The sequence below is a fragment of the Xyrauchen texanus genome, chromosome 19 (genome assembly GCF_025860055.1).
Source record: "Xyrauchen texanus isolate HMW12.3.18 chromosome 19, RBS_HiC_50CHRs, whole genome shotgun sequence".
Classification (NCBI taxonomy): domain Eukaryota; kingdom Metazoa; phylum Chordata; class Actinopteri; order Cypriniformes; family Catostomidae; genus Xyrauchen; species Xyrauchen texanus.
The window spans coordinates 2,475,751-2,498,188 of NC_068294.1; the positions used below are offsets into that span (position 1 = coordinate 2,475,751).

Consider the following 22,438-nt stretch of genomic DNA (forward strand, 5'->3'; position numbering starts at 1 on the left):
AATTTAAGCGTCTCTGATTGGCCATTACTGTATAATTGCTCAACAGACATTTCTGTTATTAGTTAGAATACTCAACCGTTGCAAAAACATGTTGTAAATAGAAACCATTGATGCAACTGGAGCAGATTTAAATTAAAGGCTGTAACCGGCAGCCGCAGTCCTGATTTGTTTTTCCGATTAATTGAACAGCCCTAATTTAGGTTGACAATATGGTGTTTGCAGGTGGAACCTGACGTCGTGTGGCACCAGTGTGGCGAGTTCAGAGTGCAGTGAGGAGCTCTTTTCCTCTGTGTCTGTAGGAGATCAGGACGACTGCTACTCCCTTCTGGATGATCAGGAGCTCACCTCCTTTGACCTGTTTCCTGAGGGCAGCGTCTGCAGCGATGTCTCCTCCTCCATCAGCACATACTGGGATTGGTCAGACAGTGAATTTGAGTGGCAGGTGGGCATGATACTGTAGTGTTGAAGCTGTAGTCCTGTTGTCTGCTGTGTTTTTGTTGAGGATCTGTTTAAATATTGTTAAATGTTTTGTTTTGTTTTCTTGAACACACAAATTTCACATAATAACTCAAATGTGTGTGATTGTAGTTACCAGGCAGTGACATAGCCAGTGGCAGTGATGTGTTGTCTGACATTATACCAAGTGTGCCCAGTTCACCCTGCCTCATTTCCAAAAGAAAAAACAAACTGCACCAGAATCTGGATGAGCTGCCCTGGAGCGCCATGACTAATGATGAACAGGTTTATTATCATCTACAAACATCCTCTCTTACACTAGTATGTGTTGATATACAGTGGGGTCCAAATGTCTGACACCACATTGCAAATAACCCAAGAACTTTTGGGTCAGCTTACACTTAAGTTACATAAAATAACAGTGTGAAAGAAAAACTTTTTTTAGTTTTTTTTATACAGCTTTTCACTCACATTGTTCTGCTAATAAGCTATCCTAAAAGTTTGTATGAAATTCAAAAATGAAATAGAAGCATTTCACTAGTGGCCTAAATGTATGACAGAATAAATTGTATTTGATGTTATGCTGTGTCTTCAATGTAAACTTCCAGTTGTCTGTGTGAACTAATTTCATTGGTTCTTTTGCAGGTGGAATATATTGAATATTTGAGTCGTAAAGTCAGCACAGAAATGGGTCTTCGGGAGCAGCTTGATATCATAAAGATAATTGACCCGAGTGCACAGATATTGCCAACTGACAGTGAATTCATCATTGAACTGAACTGCCTCACAGATGAAAAACTCAAACAGGTAATGTATTATGTACTTTACTCATTAACTTAATAATTTTTAATACAGTATTTTATAGTTCTTGCAAAGTTCCAAGCAGGGTTATGTTAGGGTCATGGAAAACCTGGAAATATCAGGGAATTGTATAAATTGTGATTTTGCAGGCCTGAAAAAGTCTCTGAAATTAAGAATCTCTACAAAATGTCAAAAATTACAAATAATATAAAAAGTCAAATCCTGACTTGTGTTAAACAGGTGACCAAAAGCAACAAAAAATAAATAAAAATAAATAAATATATATATATAATGACAAAATCTAATATTAATAATAATATGTACCAATAATTTTGTATATTTTGTCCCATTGAAATGCTTACTCAACCAGCATTGGTTGGGACGCAATTTTAAATTTACTGACATTTAACAACAATAATCTGTAAAATGTTAACACCTAGTTTATATTGGGCTTAATTAAAATGTTCTTGAGTTAGGACTCCTTAACAGTTTCCTTTCATCAGGATCTTACTGATTAAAATTAGGGATATGTACGAGTAGTTGAATATTCGTTCTGCAATAATTATTCAAAAAGTAAAAATACTATTTGAATTTCGCAAAGTTTTGCTTTGCTGGCCATATATACAGTGAGATGCATGTTAAATCCTGAACACACAAACTAAAAGTGGAAGTTATAACAGAATGCACTGGGTGGCGCTGTTGAGTGGGGACACAAGTTGATCACATTTGTTGAGCAAACGGTTCTGTCAGTACGTTCAGATGGACACCAGAAAAGTGTGTTATTGTGAGAATGTGGCTTACTGTGAGGAACCAAGCTTTCTCACAGTAAGCCACATTCTCACAGTACGTTCAGATGGACACCAGAAAAGTGTGTTATTGTGAGAATGTGGCTTACTGTGAGAAAGCTCGGTTCCTGTTTAAATGTACTGTATAAGCGGTGTACTCTTTACTCTTGTATATGTGCAGCTCGTCAGAAAGCAGCATCCCCGTAGCAACGTAATCCCCACAACGCTTCTGTAAACAACAGACATGGCATGCTTCTGTAAACAACAGACATGGCATCCGAGAAAGACTATGCTAGCTGAGGGACATGCCATCATTTAAATTGGTGTGTATAAATGAGTATAGTTTACTGAGCACGTGCTTGTTTTATGCTTGTTTTTCTCAACAAAAACATGACATGAGATCCAATATATACTTGAACTATTATATGCCGATATAATTATACTCGTCCTGTATGTTAACTGCGTCAGTCTACTTCATTAGCAGTTTCTTTTTCTTCACTTTGCGTGATCTTAAATGCTTTCATTCTATTCTTTTTTTGTTTTCACTCATTGCTTGTTTAAATATTTAAAAAAGAATACAGGATATGATATAAACTTGTTTTGATTATATTTAAAAGCTTATATTTTTTTAACTAAAAAAATACTTTTTTATGTATCTTTCTCATTAATTACCTTCATTTAAATAATAGAATATTCAAATATTCATTTTTATGAGCTTAAATATTTGAATACCAAATTATTGATGAATGCCCATCCTTAATTAAAATACAGAAATCTGAAGACAGACAAAGCCAGTTACTTTTTCCTATAATCTGAGATCATTAGAACAGCAGGAAAACTGAAAGCTTGGTCCATAATTCACAAAGGTCCATGCTTTAAAGCAATTGATTCTACGTTGTGTTTATTAAAATGTTCCATATAGTTCTTACATAGTAACCATTTTGAGTTCCACTTCTTTCAGCCAAGAACAGAAATCTGAGGCTGTAGTGGGCACAGGCTCATCAAAACTGGACAATTAAAAAAACAGGCCTACAATCTGTGTACCTAACAGAAATAGAAATTCATCAGACAAGGCTTTAACTTTCCAGTTTTTGTGAGCCTCAGCTTTCTGTTCTTGGCTGACAGAAGTGGAACCCGACATGGTCTTCTGCTGTTGTAGCCCATTTACCTCAAGGTTTGATGTGTTGTGGATTCTCAGATGATTATCTGAGTTCCCGTAGCCTTTCTGTCAGCTCAAACCAGTCTGGCCATTGATAATCGCATGAATAAGTGGGTGTACGGGTGTACCTAATAAAGTTATAAGTTGAAAAAATTTCAACTGCCATAGTTGTAACACAAATTGTATTCCCTCACTCCCCTGATAAATACAGTATGGGTCAACCAGAATGAACCTCACTATAGCGGGAATTAACGTGGCAGTAAAAACACCAGCCACATGTGAGACTCATGTGGCACAAAATCACTGCCAGGAGGCACAAAGGGACACTTTATGCACCATAGTTTAGTGTGAAGGAATAGTCATTATGATTAAAATTGTTAATAATATTATTTTTATTGTAATTTTTGAATGTTGATGTGTAGAAGTAGAATCTTTCTCACTAATGTACGGTCTCTGGCAAATAAGATCGACGAACTACTGCTTCGGATTACTCAGCGAATGTTTTGGACTGCAACGTTATGGTTTTCACGGAAACTTGGCTCAATAGCACCATTCCAACCAGCGCGATTGAGCTAGAGGGGCGCAGTATCCATAGAGCTGTCAGAACGGCTGTGGACTCCGGTAAAATCAAAGGTGGGGGTGTTTGCATCTATGTAAACAGAACTTGGTGCTCCGATGCTGTTATTACCAAATCCCACTGTTCTGCAGATATTGAGTACCTCTTTATCAAGTGCAGACCCTTTTACCTGCCCCGTGAATTTACATCTACCATAATCGCTGCAGTATATGTACCCCCAGATGCTAATGCTAAGCTAGCCATGAAGGAACTCTCTTCTGTTGTTAGTAAACTGCAAACAACGCATCCGGACGGAGCTTTTATCATTGCTGGTGATTTCAACCACGCCAATTTGAGGACAGCACTCCCCAAAGTTTATCAAAAAGTTTTTTGCCCTACAAGAGGAGACAACACTCTTGATCATGTTTATACTAACATCTCTGATGCCTACAAAGCCACCCCCTCCCCCATGTTGGACAATCCGATCACTTATCCCTGTTCCTATTCCCCAAATACACCCCATCATCAAACGTGTGAAACCCACAGTGAGGACTGTAAAAGTGTGGCTGGAAGGAGCAGACTCTTCACTACAGCATGAGTTCCAGAACTCTGGAATGTGTTTGCTTCTCAGGCCAACCTGGACTCCCACACCGACATTAACAGCTACACAAATTCTGTTCTGCAACACATCAACAGGTGTGTCGACATGGTAACCACCCAAAAAAACAATTAAAACATACCCTAATCAGAAACCCTGGATGAACAAGGAAGTCCGACTCCTGCTGAAAGCACTTGATGCTGCTTTCAGATCTGGTGACCGGGAAGCCTACACTTTATCCAGGGCCAGTCTGAAGAGGGGAATTAAAGCAGCAAAATACAACTACAAACTGCGGATTGAGGACAATTTTACGAACAATGACCCCCGACGTATGTGGACAGGCATCCATGACCTCACAAACTACAAACCAGCAAACAGCACCCCCCCCCAACCAGTAATGCCACCCTCCCAGACAACTGAACACCTTTTATGCTCGCTTTGATCGTAGAAATACAGAACAACCCATAAAAGCTGAGCATTAGCCCCTCCCTCTGCAACTGGACCCTGGACTTCCTCACTAACAGACCACAGTCTGTTAGGATAAGTAACCACAAATCCTCCACCCTCACTTTGAACACTAGTGCACCACAGGGCTGTGTGCTGAGTCCAATCCTCTACTCCCTCTTCACCCTCGACTGCATGCCTGAATATGGCTCCAACTCCATAATCAAGTTTGCAGATGACACCACAGTAGTAGGTCTGATCAGCGGCTACGATGAGACGGCCTACAGGGAAGAGGTACAGCACCTGGTAGTGTGGTGAGCCAACAACAATCTCACACTCAACACCCAGAAGACCAAGGAACCGATTGTGGACTACCGGCGGACTAGGGAAGGACACACACACTCCCATCTACATTGATGGGGATGAAGTGGAGCGTGTGACAAGCTGCACCTACAACATCTTCACTCTGATTGAAAAGGTGCAACAGCACCTTTACTTCCTTAGGAAGCTAAGGAAAGCTCACCTGTCCCCCATATCCTGCTGAATTTTTACCGCTGCACTATTGGTATGGCAACTGCACTGTCTCAGATCAGAACGCACTCCAGCGGGTGGTGAAAACTGCCCAATACATCACTGGTGTCCAGCTACCCTCCATCAATGACATTCACAATAAACGCTGCCTAAGGAGGGTGAGAAGCATTATCAAAGACACCTCTCATCCCAACCACGGTCTGTTTACTCCTCTCCCATCTGGGAGACGCTATAGGAGTCTTCGCTGTCGTACCAGCAGACTCAGGAACAGTTTCTTTCCCTCAGCTGTCAGCCTACTGAACTCTCAACTCAGGCGCTGAACACTACATCCCACCCGAACTTCATTTTTGTATTTTTGTTTTATTCATTTATATATATTTATAAAAAAAAATAAAATTCTGCAGATTCCCTTGCACATTTCTTGCACATAACGTCTACCTCCTGATGCTGCTTGCACTGTTATGGCCACTGGCCATATACATATATTTACACATTTACATACTTATACCTCATTCTGTACAATGCACCTTCAGTTTATGCTTCTTCATTTGCACCTTGTACTGTATTATAGACATTTGCATTGAGCTGGTCTCTGCTTCTCTACATCATAACTTTGCACTCAAAAACCCATATTGTATATTGTATATACTTATTTCTATATACACTCACCTAAAGGATTATTAGGAACACCTGTTCAATTTCTCATTAATGCAATTATCTAATCAACCAATTACATGGCAGTTGCGTCAATGCATTTAGGGGCGTGGTCCTGGTCAAGACAATCTCCTGAACTCCAAACTGAATGTCAGAATGGGAAAGAAAGGTGATTTAAGCAATTTTGAGCGTGGCATGGTTGTTGGTGCCAGACGGGCCGGTCTGAGTATTTCACAATCTGCTCAGTTACTGGGATTTTCACGCACAACCATTTCTAGGGTTTACAAAGAATGGTGTGAAAAGGGAAAAACATCCAGTATGCGGCAGTCCTGTGGGCGAAAATGCCTTGTTGATGCTAGAGGTCAGAGGAGAATGGGCCGACTGATTCAAGCTGATAGAAGAACAACTTTGCCTGAAATAACCACTCGTTACAACCGAGGTATGCAGCAAAGCATTTGTGAAGCCACAACACGCACAACCTTGAGGCGGATGGGCTACAACAGCAGAAGACCCCACCGGGTACCACTCATCTCCACTACAAATAGGAAAAAGAGGCTACAATTTGCAAGAGCTCACCAAAATTGGACAGTTGAAGACTGGAAAAATGTTGCCTGGTCTGATGAGTCTTGATTTCTGTTGAGACATTCAGATGGTAGAGTCAGAATTTGGCGTAAACAGAATGAGAACATGGATCCATCATGCCTCGTTACCACTGTGCAGGCTGGTGGTGGTGGTGGTGTAATGGTGTGGGGATGTTTTCTTGGCACACTTTAGGCCCCTTAGTGCCAATTGGGCATCGTTTAAATGCCACGGCCTACCTGAGCATTGTTTCTGACCATGTCCATCCCTTTATGGCCACCATGTACCCATCCTCTGATGGCTACTTCCAGCAGGATAATGCACCATGTCACAAAGCTCGAATCATTTCAAATTGGTTTCTTGAACATGACAATGAGTTCACTGTACTAAAATGGCCCCCACAGTCACCAGATCTCAACCCAATAGAGCATCTTTGGGATGTGGTGGAACGGGAGCTTCGTGCCCTGGATGTGCAACCCACAAATCTCCATCAACTGCAAGATGCTATCCTATCAATATGGGCCAACATTTCTAAAGAATGCTTTCAGCACCTTGTTGAATCAATGCCACGTAGAATTAAGGCAGTTCTGAAGGCGAAAGGGGGTCAAACACAGTATTAGTATGGTGTTCCTAATAATCCTTTAGGTGAGTGTATATATACATATTGTTATTTGCACTTCTGGTTAGATGCTAATTGCATTTCATTGGCTCTGTACTTGTATTTTGCACAATGACAATAAAGTTGAATCTAATCTATCTAATCTAAAAAAATGCAAAACGAATGGCAGCATTAAAGTTTTAGTTGAATTTTGCTTAGTCATGAAAATACCATTGGCATATAAAAGAAAATCCTAGAATGTCAGCCTTTTTCATTAAATGGAAGCCTCATAGATATTGGTTATTTAATCATCTTCCTAAAAATCTACGAAAATACATTGTGAACATTCATAATTTGACTTGTTAGCTACTAAAAAAAAGACAAGAACAATGCATTTAATTAACTGTGTTAAGCCGTGTTATAATTGACCTGGCAAGTCAGTAGTGGTAGACTACTGGTTCAATTGAGACCCGCTCATGTGTCATGAAATGTGCTTATTTTGTTGTTATTATATAATATGCCTTTAAAGTTACAGAAGGTACTGTGGAGTTGTTAAAAGTTATTTGATGACACGTGTGGACCAGTAGTCTAGGTGCTATGTAGGCTCTGATGCAACAGATTGCAGGTATCTTTTAAAGGTAAAATCATAGGCGGTAGTCACAGCTCAGCAGCATTCATGGATAAGTTTATGATTTAAATGTGTATGTAATGTTTTTTTATGTTAATACATTCTGCTATCCAAGTTTATTGTTCACTGACAATTATAAGCCATTTGTGGGTTTACCTCCGACAAATGTATAAACACTGAGCCTTTCAGGCACTATCAAAATATTGTTTATATTTTGAGCGGCCCGCTCAGCTCCACCCATCCCTTTTTAGTGCAACCTTATGCGTTTTAAGTTTGGGGTGTGGCCACTTGTAGTAACTGTTCAGCCAGGAGAATAGGAATATCTATGGCAGACGTGTACAGAGTAAAGTAAATGTAACTTTGCCAAAATTCAGAGACAGAGAATGTAGCAAAACCAGAGTGAACATTAGCATAACATTTACAAGTTGGAGAAATTTGTGGAAGAAATATTTGGGGTTCGATGGATTCGGCAAACTTGCTGTGTTGTTTCTCGACAGGTAAGCTACAATCAGTTTTTCTCATTACTGTCGAACTTCAGATAAATTTGTATGATACTCGGAATATGTATTACTACACTTACACAAGAACAAGCTTCCTCATGTGCTGGATCCTCCACACACCCAGCTGCCGTTTAGTCCAGTGATGTTATTGGATAAGTGGATTCCTCTGCCATGCTTTCTGTTTGTTGTGTATATGTTAAAGTGGTATTGTTTAATCCAGGGTTTTCCTGAGCAACCACTGACCGGCGCCATGATGATTTGAATTGACTGTTTTCTGTTTCTGGTGTTGAGATGCAATGTAAAACCCAAACGAGCAATCCAGATGGAGAGCAGCCACCATTAAAGTGTTATTTGGAGTAAAAACGAATTTCACGCTCAACTTGCGCAGTTGTTGGCTGTCATAACATCTCAAAGAAGTTAGTGATATCAGTGTAACTAACCTTGGACCATTGCTTCATGCCATCTACTCCATGTAAAAAAAATAAAAATAAAAGAAAATTAAAAAAAGTCATCTCGACTATGTATCAGTCACTATAGAATCACAGAGGTGCTATTGAGTCACATGTTTTTTAACAACTTCTACAAATGTAACACTTAACATGCTAAGAATAAACGTCTATGCGGGTGAAAACAATGGAGACCGGAAATTTGACTATGTAATACTTCCACGTTCAGGAAAAAAATGTATATGATGTTAAACGTTTGTCACCTTTTATTTGGTATTGCCTATTTCTTCAGAGGGAATCAGAGACTGTGAAAGGGCATGATGAGTCTATGGGGTGTTGGCAAAGGTTGTTTGAAAAGATACTTAATTTTTGTAATTCCGTTTGGTGCCACTTGTAGCGCAGAAATGGGATACTTCACGTTTAGCTTAATTATATTGTACAGTTCAATGGCGTGTGAAATAGTCATGGTTTTTGTCACATTGTATTGTGCACGCTACAGACGAGTGAACTGATATAATGAGCCTCATGAAGTGTCCAAATAGCAAACATGACATCTAAGGAAGTCCTTGGAAGATTTTGTTCTCCGTTGCTTCACCTTATTTCCAGATGTTACACAGTTGCTACACAGAGTTTGTTTCCTTAACTTTTCATTGCATCTACTGCTGCATTGCACTGTGGCAGTGGGGGTTCCCTCTGCATCATTCTCTGGGATTCCTCCAGTGCACTTCATCGCAAACACGAATGCGAGGGACAGTAGTTGATTTTTAAAATGTATGTTCTGGTGATTAGTTTGGACAGTTCATATAAAAACAGATTCACATGACCCCTGCATAAAAGTCAACTTTAGTATCTATGACTTGATGTCCGTCTTTGGCGTTTTGTTGTATCACAAAACACTAATTATTAAGCAAGTGCATGAAGATGTTTGTCGACGCTGAGATGATGGAGGACAATATAATAAATGTGCACGGTGGCTCCATGGGGAACCATTAAGAAAACCGTCTGTTTTGGTTTAGTAGCTGTATCATGGTGGTTATGACATTATATTAGAACTTCGGTGGCTCGTGTTAACAAGCCAGCGAATGCCTGCTTGCTCTACCTTTGTCTCGGTTCCTTCATCTTTGTCAGACACCTTGACACTTTTGTTCAGGGGATTCTGCTTTTAGGCCTCAGAGGGAGTTTGTCACCTCTCTAACAAAGGGGTTGCTTGGACAAACCTAAAGAATGCCCTTTGTCTTGGTACACATGCTTAGGTTAGGGATAAGGTAGAGCGAGAGGTCCTCATTGTGTTAGGCAATTGTTGGTGGTGTTTTGAGTCAAATGTGTGTTACCTATCCAAAAACCAGTATTCAATACGGACTTTAGTCAGTATATATTTTGCCTTTCTATGATGGGTAGATTGAGGATGAATCCTATTTCGAGGTTCTGAGGTTTTACATAGATTGGAATTGCACTGCCAAGACTATATGCCAGGTGTATCTATGAAGTTTGCACAATAGAGGCAGTAGCAGATCTAAGGATTTGTTTGACAAGGTCTAGAGAGACCAGGTAAGCTGTAATCCTTCCACCACTTGGAGTGGTGCTAGGAATAACTGCATACTGGCGGGATGGGTTGAGGCATGGAGCTATCCTTACAGCGCTACTATCTTCTACTAGCAAGATCCAAGATGGTGGCGCGGTAGCACGCAGCGGCCACTCCGGATCCACAATGGTGCTATTTTTGCTAAAAACCCCCGACTTTTGCAACACATGGACATCGGATCAACCAGTGTTCGTGTCTACCATCGCCAGACACTACTGAAATTTAAGACTCATGCAAAAACCAAGCTGCATGATGACCTGCAGGAGGCGCTACGCGTACTCTGCTTGCTGCGGAGACCAGGCCTCCAGTCCTCGGCGTCGCCAGATGCCGGTGGCCGGGGGAGAGGACGTCGTAAGCGGTGTGTGAGAAAGCGGAAGCGGGGAAAGAGGGCGCGGGGGTCCATGCTAGGCTAAAAACAAACCCTAGCCGGCCGGCTCTCCCGTCTATCCTGCTCTCAAATGTTTGCTCCCTGGACAATAAACTGGACTATATCCGACTCCAGCAGGCTACGCAGCGTGAGTTTAGAGACTGCTGCGTCTTTGTTTTCACGGAGACATGGCTCAGCGACAGAGTTCCGGATGCCACCATTGAGCTAGACGGGCTTGCCTCGTTTCGTGCCGACAGAAATACAGCTCTCTGCGGTAAGACTCGCGGTGGTGGCTTGTGTATTTACATCAACACGGAATGGTGCAAGAACTCTATGCTAGTCTCTAGTTACTGTTCATCGCTGTTGGAGCTTGTGACTGTTAGATGCAGACCTTTTTATCTACCACGGGAATTCACCACTGTTTGCATAACCGAGTTTACATTCCCCCCAGCGCTAATGCTAAGGAAGCGCTCTGTGAACTGTATGGGGCTATGAGCGAACTGCAGAACGCTCACCCCGACGGACTGTTTATTGTCGCTGGAGATTTCAGCCATGCGAATCTCAAGACAGTGCTCCCTAAATTCCATCAGTATGTGGACTTTGCTACGAGAGGGGCGAACGCACTTGATCTTGTTTCCACAAACATCCCAGGCACGTACCGGGCGGAGCCCCGCCCCCACCTCGGCTACTCAGACCACATCTCTGTTATGTTAATTCCAGCATACAGACCGCTCGTCAGACACACAAAACCGCTTCAGAAGCAGGTGAAAACCTGGCCAGCAGGAGCCATCTCTGCTCTTCAGGACTGTTTTGAGTGTACTGACTGGCACATGTTCAGGGAGGCTGCAACATATGGCGATTCTACCAACTTGGAGGAATACACAGCATCAGTGACCAGCTACATCAGCAAGTGCATTGATGATGTCACTTTCTCCAAGACCATCAACACACGCTCCAACCAGAAGCCGTGGATGACTGCGGAGGTGCGCACGCTGCTGAGGTCCCGAGACTCCGCCTTCAGAGCAGGCGATAAGGCAGCCCTAAGAACAGCTAGGGCCAAACTGTCACGGGCAATCAGAGAGGCAAAGTGCGCACATGCCCAGAGAATCCACAGTCATTTCCAGGACAGCGGTGACACGCGGCACATGTGGCAGGGCATCCAGGCCATCACCAACTACAGGACAACATCAGTTGCCTGTGACAAAGATGCCTCCCTTCCAGATGCGCTGAACGACTTCTACGCTCGGTTTGAAGTGCAGAACGACGTGATGGCGAGGAAGACCACCCCTCCTCTCAACGACCAGGTGCTCTGTCTTACCACGGCAGATGTGAGGAAAACTCTATGTAGAGTCAACCCACGGAAGGCTGCTGGACCAGACAACATTCCTGGCAGAGTGCTCAGAGGATGTGCAGACCAGCTAGCAGATGTTCTTACCGACATCTTCAACATCTCTCTGAGCAGCGCCGTCGTTCCAACGTGCTTCAAGGCCACCACCATCATCCCCATGCCAAAGAAGTCTTCAGTGTCCTGCCTCAACGACTACCGTCCCGTCGCACTTACACCCATCATCATGAAGTGCTTCGAGAGGCTCGTCATGAGGCACATAAAGAGCCAGCTGCCCCCCTCACTAGACCCACTGCAGTTTGCGTATCGTTCAAACCGTTCAACGGACGATGCCATCGCCACAACCCTCCATCTGGCCCTCACCCACCTAGACAATAAGGACTCATACGTTCGAATGCTGTTCATAGTTTTCAGTTCAGCATTCAACACAATCATTCCCCAGCACCTGATTGGAAAGCTGAACCTGCTGGGCCTGGACACCTCCCTCTGCAACTGGATCCTGGACTTCCTGACTGGGAGACCTCAGTCAGTCCGGATCGGGAACAGCATCTCCACCACCACCACACTGAGCACTGGGGCCCCACCAGGGTGTGTGCTCAGTCCACTGCTGTTCACTCTGCTGACTCACGACTGTGCAGCAATGCACAGCTCGAACCATATCGTCAAGTTCGCCAATGACACGACCATGGTGGGTCTCATCAGCAAGAACGACGAGTCAGCATACAGAGAGGAGGTGCAGCGACTGACGGACTGGTGTAGAGCCAACAATCTGTCTCTGAATGTGGACAAAACAAAAGAGATGGTTGTTGACTTTAGGAGAGCACAAGGTGAACACACTCTGCTGAACATCGACGGCTCCTCTGTGGAGATCGTCAAGAGCACCAAATTCCTTGGTGTTCACCTGGCGGAGAACCTCACCTGGTCCCTCAACACCAGCTCTATCACCAAGAAAGCCCAGCAGCGTCTCTACTTTCTTCGAAGGCTGAGGAAAGCACATCTCCCACCCACCATCCTCACTACATTCTATAGAGGGACTATTGAGAGCATCCTGAGCAGCTGCATCACTGCCTGGTTTGGGACTTGCACCGTTTCGGACCGCAAAGCCCTGCAGAGGATAGTGAGGACAGCTGAGAAGATCATTGGGGGTCTCTCTTCCCTCCATCAAAGACATTTACAAAAAACACTGTATCCGCAAAGCAACCAGCATTGTGGACGACCCCACACACCCCTCACACAAACTCTTTACCCTCCTGCCGTCTGGCAAGAGGTACCGAAGCATTCGGGCCCTCTCGGCCAGACTGTGTAACAGCTTCTTCCCCCAAGCCATCAGACTCCTCAATACTCAGTGACTGGTTTGACACACACACACGTGTCCTGAGTTGCACTTTAATTACTGTCACTTTATAACTGTCTGCTACCCCAATAACTGCTATGTGTATAGAACACTATCTCATAGTATGTTATGTTTATGTTTTTTTTTTTATTTTTTAGAAACTGTAATCTTTTTGCACTACTGTGTACTGGTCGGCGCTGCACTTTGTCTATTGTCCTGTTCATTGTCAGAAATTTGTTGTACTGTCCCGTACTTTTTGCACATGTTTGCACGTGCACTTTATATAGGTATACATAGGTATTTTATATAGGTATTTTATTTCGTTGTGTAGTCTCATGTGGTCCTGTGTTGGTCCTTTGTTGTTTTTATGTAGCACCATGGTCCTGGAGGAACGTTGTCTCGTTTTGCTGTGTACTGTACTAACTGTATATGGTTGAAACGACAATAAAAACTCGACTTGACTTGACTTCTCCCCTTTGGAGTGAAAACGGCTTGAAGAGCTTAATCTGATTCGAATGGAACCATTTGTATGCCAGTGTTTGACTTGGTTTTGACTTGGTTTTGATCCTGATGCAGTAGGCTACTAGACAGAGATTTCCCACTATCTCGGAGGAGCCTGACCAACGTAATAGGAACGTTTTAGAGATTCCTGCCAGTTTTGGTGAACCTAAAATAGAGTACCTTAATGCCTACTTTGTACTCTCAGTGAGACACTTTCCTGTGGGAAAGATAGTAGGCTTTGGATCCCTTGACGCTGCCTTCCAAGTTCTCCTGTGCCCACGCGAATGTGGCCCGAAGATGGTCACTTAGGTCCATCACTTATTGGCTTATTCGCTGTATAGGCGGTTGCAACACTGACTTCTTCAGGGTGGTACAGAAGGTGTAGCGGAAGGTCCAGTCATCATTCGAACATGTGACTCCTGTGGAGCGGTTCGGAGTAGACCTAATGGCCATCAGCATCAGGGGGAGTTTCACATCCCAATCTCTGCCATTGCTGTTAACATACTTTTTAAAATATGTTGATAATGGTGTGGTTGGCCTGTTCGACCTGTCCAGATGACTGGGGTTGATACGGAATGTGGAAGTAGACTTCCAAGACCATGATTTCGTACATGATAGTCATGATGCTTGAGGTGAAATGGGTGCCTCAATCCGAATCAATGGAGAGGGATAGCCCCAGCGGCTGAACACATGGTTCAGCAGCAGGTCTGCGGTGGGGGTGTTATTTGGAGCAGGGAGGCAATCCAGCTACTTGGTGAAAGCGCAGGTAACCGTGAGGATGTAATTGTTAATACTTGGGGACTGGTCCAATCCAATCCAGCTGGAGTTGGGACCACAGGAACGTGATCCCTCTGTTTTGGAGTGTGGCCTGATCCAGTAGCCTGTCTACAGACCAGGCATCATTTGATATAGGGCCAGGTGTCATCGATGGCCAGTAAACAACTTGCTGGAGGGTCTTGAGGGCGGCCTTGAAACCCAGGTGGCCTCCGACAGGGCAGTCATGAGCTTGGGCTATCATCACCCCCCTATGATCAATGGTCCCAGGTCAGTTTGGGTATAGACCAACAAACATTTCTCCAGTTTAAGACGCGGCTGGTAGCGAAGGAGAGCATGTAGCTCCTCCGACGCACAAGGTAGGGTTTGAGAGGCTCCTTGTGTTGCAGGGTTTGCAACCCGCTGCAGGATGGTTTTGGATTGCTAGGTCTTGCTCCTGCAGGGTGATCAGATCTGCATCGCCGGGTGTCTGTCCCAAGTGCAGTCTGTGGGTAGGTCTGCGGGTCTTCTCACCATTTGCCTGCCGACGGTTGATTTCATTTACCGCACATTTTTGGATAATTTGAAGCTTCTCTGAACACTCAGGCCGTGCCCTGTTCTGTGCCTAGCTTGGCAAGGCGGTTGGCTTCATCATTACCATCTTTGTCGGGATAGGATGTTTGGAAATGACCTTTGACCTTTTTCCAGTACACTGTCACCCAAGTCAGTCAAAATTCTGGAGTCGCATGAGGACACAGATAGAATGTGTGTTCGTCCGTCGTTTGACTCTGACTCTGTTCCTCGAAGCTCGGGTGATGACTGGAGGCCATTTCCTCGCTCTGTCGGCGGACAGTACGGCGGCTGATTATCGGTGGGTTGTTGGAGAAATCAGCAAAGTCGACTCTTCTTTCTTCATATCTGCAGGAAAAAGGGTGAGACGCGGATTGCTCAGCAGTATCCTTCAGAACCGCTAGCGTGCTCTGTGGGACACAGAGAAATCTCAGCTTGTCCAGCAAGATGGAGATTGTATGGCCAAAGTTCAGGTATGTACGTTACTTCCTTGGGCAACAAAGTGACTCCTGGGAGCAGCAGGGCTGCAACTAGACATGGCACATGTCCCTGGAAGCAAAGCTTGGGAGGAATCTCCAAGGTTTTATACTCTCGATAATATCATGGTTGAGGGACGCGTTCTGTCGTGTGCTTCATCCAATAGGATGATATAAAGTGAGCAAGGATCTGTAGTCTGTCTTGGACTCCCTTTGTTTGATTTTGGTACCGTTTGTGTTATCAGGTCTTTTGAGTGTTTCTACAGGCTGCAGTCAGGTTTTATGACTATGTAGTTCTGCCTTTGTAGACTACTGTGGATGTACTGTAGATATGTGTCTACCTGTTTCCTCCAGCATCTTCACAAGATTCTTTGCTGTTGTTCTGGGATTAATTAGCACTTTTTACACCAAACTACGTTCATCAGTACAACCAAACTACGTTCATCTGTACAAACAATAGTACACAAGTGTAAACACCATGAGACCACGCAGCCATTATACCGCTCAGGAAGGAGACATATTCGGTCTCAGTAAGTTAACCACATCATACAGGGTACCCGCGGGTCCTTAAAATGTTTATGGCAATCTCTCATTCATTCCTATGGGGAGTTCTGCAGAGCTTGTCAGAGCAAGCAACTGTAACCAAGGGGGGTGGAGCTTAGCGAAGAGTCAGTTAAGATGCGTTTGGGTTGAAACGATCACATGTGGTCAGACGAGACACATTGCTGTATACACAGAGGGGAGAGTCTCTGTTTTATGACAACATACATCAGTCACTCTGTCATTGTGTTACTGCATGATATTAAAGTACAATTAAGTCAGAAATGACAAAGAAATTGCCAAAAAAAATCTGTGTTTCTCCCAGATGGAGCTGAAATTTAATCCAAGCACAAGCGTAACATTTCAAGCAGAATTATCCATCATTTTAGTGGATTTCCTATATTAACCAGAGTATCAGATGTTGGTTAATATATCAGATCTGTGTCTCTGCATGTTGATTTCAGACATACTGAAGAAGATCCGTGAAGTTCTCATGCAATGAATGTATCTGCTTTTTCAAATTTTCCAATTGGAAGGTTATTTTCTTTTAAAGTCGCTCGTAACTGACAAAATGTAAACTCTTGTTTAGCGCAGCAGTTCACTGACAGTTGAGGGGTGGTGTTCACTGTTGTCTAGGACGCATTCAGGATGGATAACATTTACACTTCAAATGTGTGACCACATTCGTATGTGATTTTAGACCTGGATTTAGTGCTGACAACATGTGATCAGATCACCCCGAAATACATCTTAATACCAGGTCTAAACAGGGTGTTTTTTTTTTTACCTCAAACAAAGATCTAAACAGCTCCCTCCCCCTGTTGAATTAGTAGAGGGAAATAGGTGTTTTAAACTTTTCTGTAAAAAATAATTATCTAAAAAAAGTCATGATTTGCTTAAGCGTTAAAAGGTATTTTAATAAATTCCTAAATAATACAGTAAAATGTGTTACAGGAAATTGTTTAACGTGTTTCTCCACAGAACCCTTTCAAATATTTGCTAATGTTTATTAAAAGAAATTGTACTGTGACGAGGAGGGCGGTGCCAGAACGGGCTAATCAGCTGAGGAGAGGGATTCGTGCAATAAGATGTGGTAGTTTGGGAGAGAGAGAGAGCTACAGGCAGCTGCCCTGTATGCGTTTACGTTTGTATGTCTTTGTGTTTATTAAAGTTTATTAAAAGCATTACTTTGATGCTTCTTTCGGTTCCTCCCTTCCTTTCCATTTGAACCCTGTTATATTTACAAATTACATCACTCATGATTGTGTCACTCAAGACCAGCTAGAAGGCCTTGACCAGGACATATCCTAAAGACCACACCCACCAAGAAAAAAATAAATCAATCTAATTGGCTGATGAATCTGACAATCTGACTTAAGATGCCTATTGACTGCACTGTTGAGGGATTCTGTGGAAATTCTGAAGGCCTGATGGGGTGGAGCTCAGACTCAGACTGCTTCGGCTAAGGAGCACAGCTTCAGGCATATGATTTGTGTTCATTTGTAGATTAATTAGGAGTGGAAAGTGATTGAAAATACATAGGCAAAAAGGTTAATGAGAATGAAAGGATGAAAAAATATGTATTTATTAGGCAATTTACACCAGCAGAGAAGGCTTTGGTGGCCCTGAGAAATTGCCACTGCATTCAACTGATCACAAAGTTCAGTTAGGACATTACTGATGTAAAACAGTACCATTACTATTTCAAAAAAGTACTTTTATCAGACACTGCTGAGCGCTATTTGGATTTTTAAATGAAGCTTAAGATTGTGTAAAGTGATCAATGGAAAGGAGGAGGTGAGAACTGGCTTTTCAATATAAATAATAGTTTAATGATAAACTTAAAAGAAGACAAACACACACGACGGGCATGTCCGCTAACGATCTCTCTCACTCTCGCACGATCCCCTGCGGAGGCATAATTAGCCTAATACGGGACCGGGTGTGTAGGATCATGACCCGGCCCCACCCTCCGCCCTGCCACATTCCTCCCTCGTTCTCTCAGGCTGGGGAGGCCCCAGCCTGACGTAAACCCCCCCCTTTCCCTGGGGGAGGGCGTGCTTTACGTCTAGTCTGCCGGCAGGTCATCCCCATCTACCTGGACGAGGGAGGGGACAAGGGGAGGGAAACAGAAATAATTAAAATGGGGGGGTACTTCCTGTAACAGGAACGATCTCGCACGATCCCCTGCAGTCAGCCTTTATCCCTCACGGAGGCATAATTAGCCTAATACGGGACCGGGTGTGTAGGATCACGACCCGGCCCCGCCCTCCGCCCTGCCACAGATTGTCTTTGTTTTTGAGTTGCCACAGTATGCAATAAATTGGCATTTCTTAAGGTCAATATTAGGTAAAAAATGGCAAAATATTTTCAGCTTTCTCTAGAAACTTGTCAGTTATTGCTTTGAGGAATGGCTTGAAATTGCCAAAAAAAGTAATACAAAGGTGTACAATACAATCTTCAATGACAAAGGACAACTGGCTCTAACAAGGACAGAAAGAGATGTGGAAGACCAGATGTACAACTAAGCAAAAGTATTAGTACGTCAGAGTCTCTAGTTTGAGGAATAGACGCCTCACATGTCCTCAGCTGACAGCTTCATTGAATTCTACCCGCTCAACACCAGTTTGATGTACAACAGTAAAGAGAAAACTCGGGGGTGCAGGACTTTTGGGAAGAACTGCAAAGAAAGAGCCACTTTTGAAACAGAAAAACAAAAAGAAAAGTTTAGAGTGGGCAAAGAAACAGACATTGGAATCAGATAATTGGAAAAGAGTGTTATGGATCTTAACCCCATTGAGCTTTTGTGGGATCAGTTAGACTGTAAGGTGCGTGAGAAGTGCCTGACAAGACAAGTCACATCTATGGCAAGTGCTACAGGAAGTAGGGTGAAATGCCACATGAGTATCTGGACAAACAGACTGCTAGAATGTCAAGGATCTGCAAAGATTTCATTGCTGCACATGGAGGATTGTTTCATGAGAACTCTTTGAAGTTATGATGTTTTTTTTTCAAATTGTAATTTTTCACATTATTAATGCCTTGACTATACATTGTGATCAGTTGAATCCCACTTTGATGAGTAAAAGTACCAATTTCTTTCCATTAGAACAAAATCTGTATATTATTCCAAACTTTTGGCCGCCAAAATAGAAAATTAAATAGAAATTTACATTTACCGCACTTATTAATCTTGGTTAAAGTATTGTTCATTGTTATTTTATGCTAGCTGTTGCATTTTTTAATGTTCACTTATAGAATCTTATTGTAAAGAGTAACACAATTTTAACACTATTTACTTCATACTGATCATCTCGTTGCTGCTGAGGCATGCAACGATGTAAAGAGAATGTTATCTCATTGATAGACCACTTTCAAAAATACGAAAAACAGCTAAAAATAATAATAAAGAGGTGTGGATGAAGTTTTATTTTATTTTCAAATTACTGTTTATCTCCTGCTTCCCAATACGCTGTGCTCCTTTTGCACTCCTGTATTTCACATGTATTTCGAGGCCGTTGCTCAGTTTCGGTCTCTCGCTCATCGGGATACTGTGCACACTTGACTACAAGACATCTAGATATCTAGCTAATTTGAAACCTGCTGTTTGCGACTAGTCTCAGCATGTCGCAGGAATACCCACACTACAAGACCATTCATCGTGAGATCTGAGACTTCTTGTCACAGACCAGTTGCCGACTCAAAACATCAAAAGAGAAAGAGCTTTGAGGTGTTCAGTTCTGGCCTGTTAAAATTCTATGGTTATAGCACCCCTTTGAGGTTTAGAGCTGCTAATGACTAATTAATGCAGTGATTGCAGTGGTACTAAGCTTATTCTGGTTGAATACCAGCTGTAGAACTATTTTATATTTAGTATGAAAATAATTAATTTCTACCCATATGGCATAGTTGATAAAGTTTGTGTAACTATAGTAAATGCATATGTTTTTGTAAGCGTTGCAATGTGTGGATTGAAAAGCCTTGCAATTTATGTCTGTTCATGGCTGGCCATTTAATATAATTTTAAGATAGTATCCTGTTTACCGTGGCAAAATTTGTCACCACAAAGTCCCACTAACTGCCCCAAGCTGAATGAGGCCACCCCCACGACTGAAGGATTTTCTGGTGCAGATTTTCTTAGTGTTGTTCCACAGTTGCTAGAGTGTTCCATCTGGTTGCTAGGCAGTTGCCAGGTTAACAATAAATGGGATTCTTTCTATCTAGAGTAAAATGAACCCACCCGCATGTCTACTATGTTCTGGTCCAGACTCTTGGGTTTCACAGTGCACTGAGCGGACAGAGTGAAAGACCTCTTAGGTAAATGTAGAGGAGGTGGTTATGTTTTATGATCACAAAATCATGGTGTGATCAGAGGAACGTACATTTATCAAGTCTTTCTGCTCTTCTGATCTGGAATTTCTCATGCTTCTTCTGTGTCACCATTCTGGCTACCGAGGGAATTCACAGCGGTCATTATCACAGCTGTGTACATCCCCCACCACAAGCCGACACAGACTGGCCACTCAAGGAACTGTATGGGAGTATAAGCAAGCAGGAAACTGCGCACCCAGATGCAGCGTTCATTGTGACCGGGGACTTTAAAAAAAACCAACCTCATCTCAGTAGCACTGAAATACTACACATCAGCTTCAACACATGAGGGGACCGGGTTTTAGACCATTGCTACTCTCCCTTCCAGGATGGCTACAAATCCCTCTCCCACCCACAATTTGGCAAATTGGACCATTCTTCCATTCTGCTTCTGCCCGCTTACAGGCAGAAACTGAAGCAGGAAGCACCCAACCTCTGAATGATCCAGTGCTGGTCCGACAATCAGATTCAATGCTACAAGACTGTTTTGATCACGTGGACTGCGAGATGTTCTGGTCCGCGTCTGATGATGACATCAAGGTCTACGCGGATACTGTTACGTGTTTCATCAAGAAGTGTATAGATGACAGATTACTGACCTAAACTATACGGATCTACCCAAACCAAAAAACTTGGATTATTATGAACGATATTCGTGCGGCTCTTAATATGTGGACCTCTGCTTTTAATTATGGGAATGCGGAGGATCATAAAAAAGCCAGTTATGCCCTCCGAAGAGCAGCCAAACGCCTGTACAGGGACAAGATTGAAGGACAGTTCCACTCCACCGACTCTAGAAGCATGTGGCAGGGAATTAATATCATCATAGACTTCAAAGGGAATACAAAATCTTGCCGCAGGTCCAGATGGCAATCCGGGCCGCATCATCAGAGTGTGCGCGAACCAACTGCCTGGTGTTTTTACAGACATTTATATGTTGCTCGGAACTGCATCCAAGACTTTCATCCACTGTTGCACTTGTGTATATGGTTGAGTAACAATAAAGTGATTTGATTTAAAGGGATTTGATTTGATTGAGTGAGATATGCATTTTGCTACTCTGTTGGTAATCTGGTTGCTAGGTAGTTATTATGGTGATACTAAAAAGGCTTCTAATGAGCCAACCCAGATGTCTCTACGATGTTCTGGTGCAAATATATGTGTTTTGCTACTCTGTTGTTAGGCTAAACCCATCTGGTTGTTAGACAGTTATCAGGGTGCTACTCAAAAGGCTTCTTGCTAGCCTTTGTCAAATGAGCCAACCCAGAAGTCGCTATGATGTTCTGGTGCAGAGATATTTGTTTGATTTACTTGGTTGCTAGGGTTATGACATTCTGATCCAAAGATATCCTTCTCATCCATTTTTAATGGAAGTCAATAGGCTGGTTTCTGGGGTGCTCTAAATGGTTGCTAGGGCATGGCTAGCCAGTGACCAGTGAGTGATTCTAATTGGCTGCTTACTAACCTGACTCAATAGAGTCAATCTGCAAGTCTCTACGACATTCTGTTTTGAAGATAGACTTCTGAGCCATTTTGAATGGAAGTCTATGGGGTGGTAGCTAGCGTGCCATAAATGTTTGCTAGGGTGTGGCAACACCATTTCAAAGGTGATACTTAAAGACTGTTTGGTAGCCTGAGTGAAATGAGCCTGCCCCATGTCTGTACGACATTCTGATTGGGAGATATGATCCCACAAACTTCAGTGTCTTGTCATAGTATGAATAAAACAATTGTTTTCATGGGTGAGACCCTTGCCATAGTATGCCTATGGGGCATTTTTGGGCCGGTTTTACCCCCCAGGGATATATCTTACCCCTTATCTCATGTAATGCTCCAAAACTGCTTGCTAGGCTGAATTAAATGAG

The 22,438-nt window shown here is 42.9% G+C and overlaps 1 protein-coding gene across 1 annotated transcript in view; it reads left to right on the plus strand.

The window, feature by feature from the left end:
• The window catches only part of LOC127659495 (protein FAM199X), a 37,723-nt gene that overhangs the window by 10,372 nt on the left and 4,913 nt on the right, over positions 1–22,438 (plus strand). Inside the window, exons 3-5 of the mRNA XM_052149349.1 lie at positions 223–442; positions 589–741; positions 1,102–1,263. Of these exons, the coding sequence (XP_052005309.1) occupies positions 223–442; positions 589–741; positions 1,102–1,263 (535 nt within the window). The remainder of the gene's footprint in view (positions 1–222; positions 443–588; positions 742–1,101; positions 1,264–22,438) is intronic.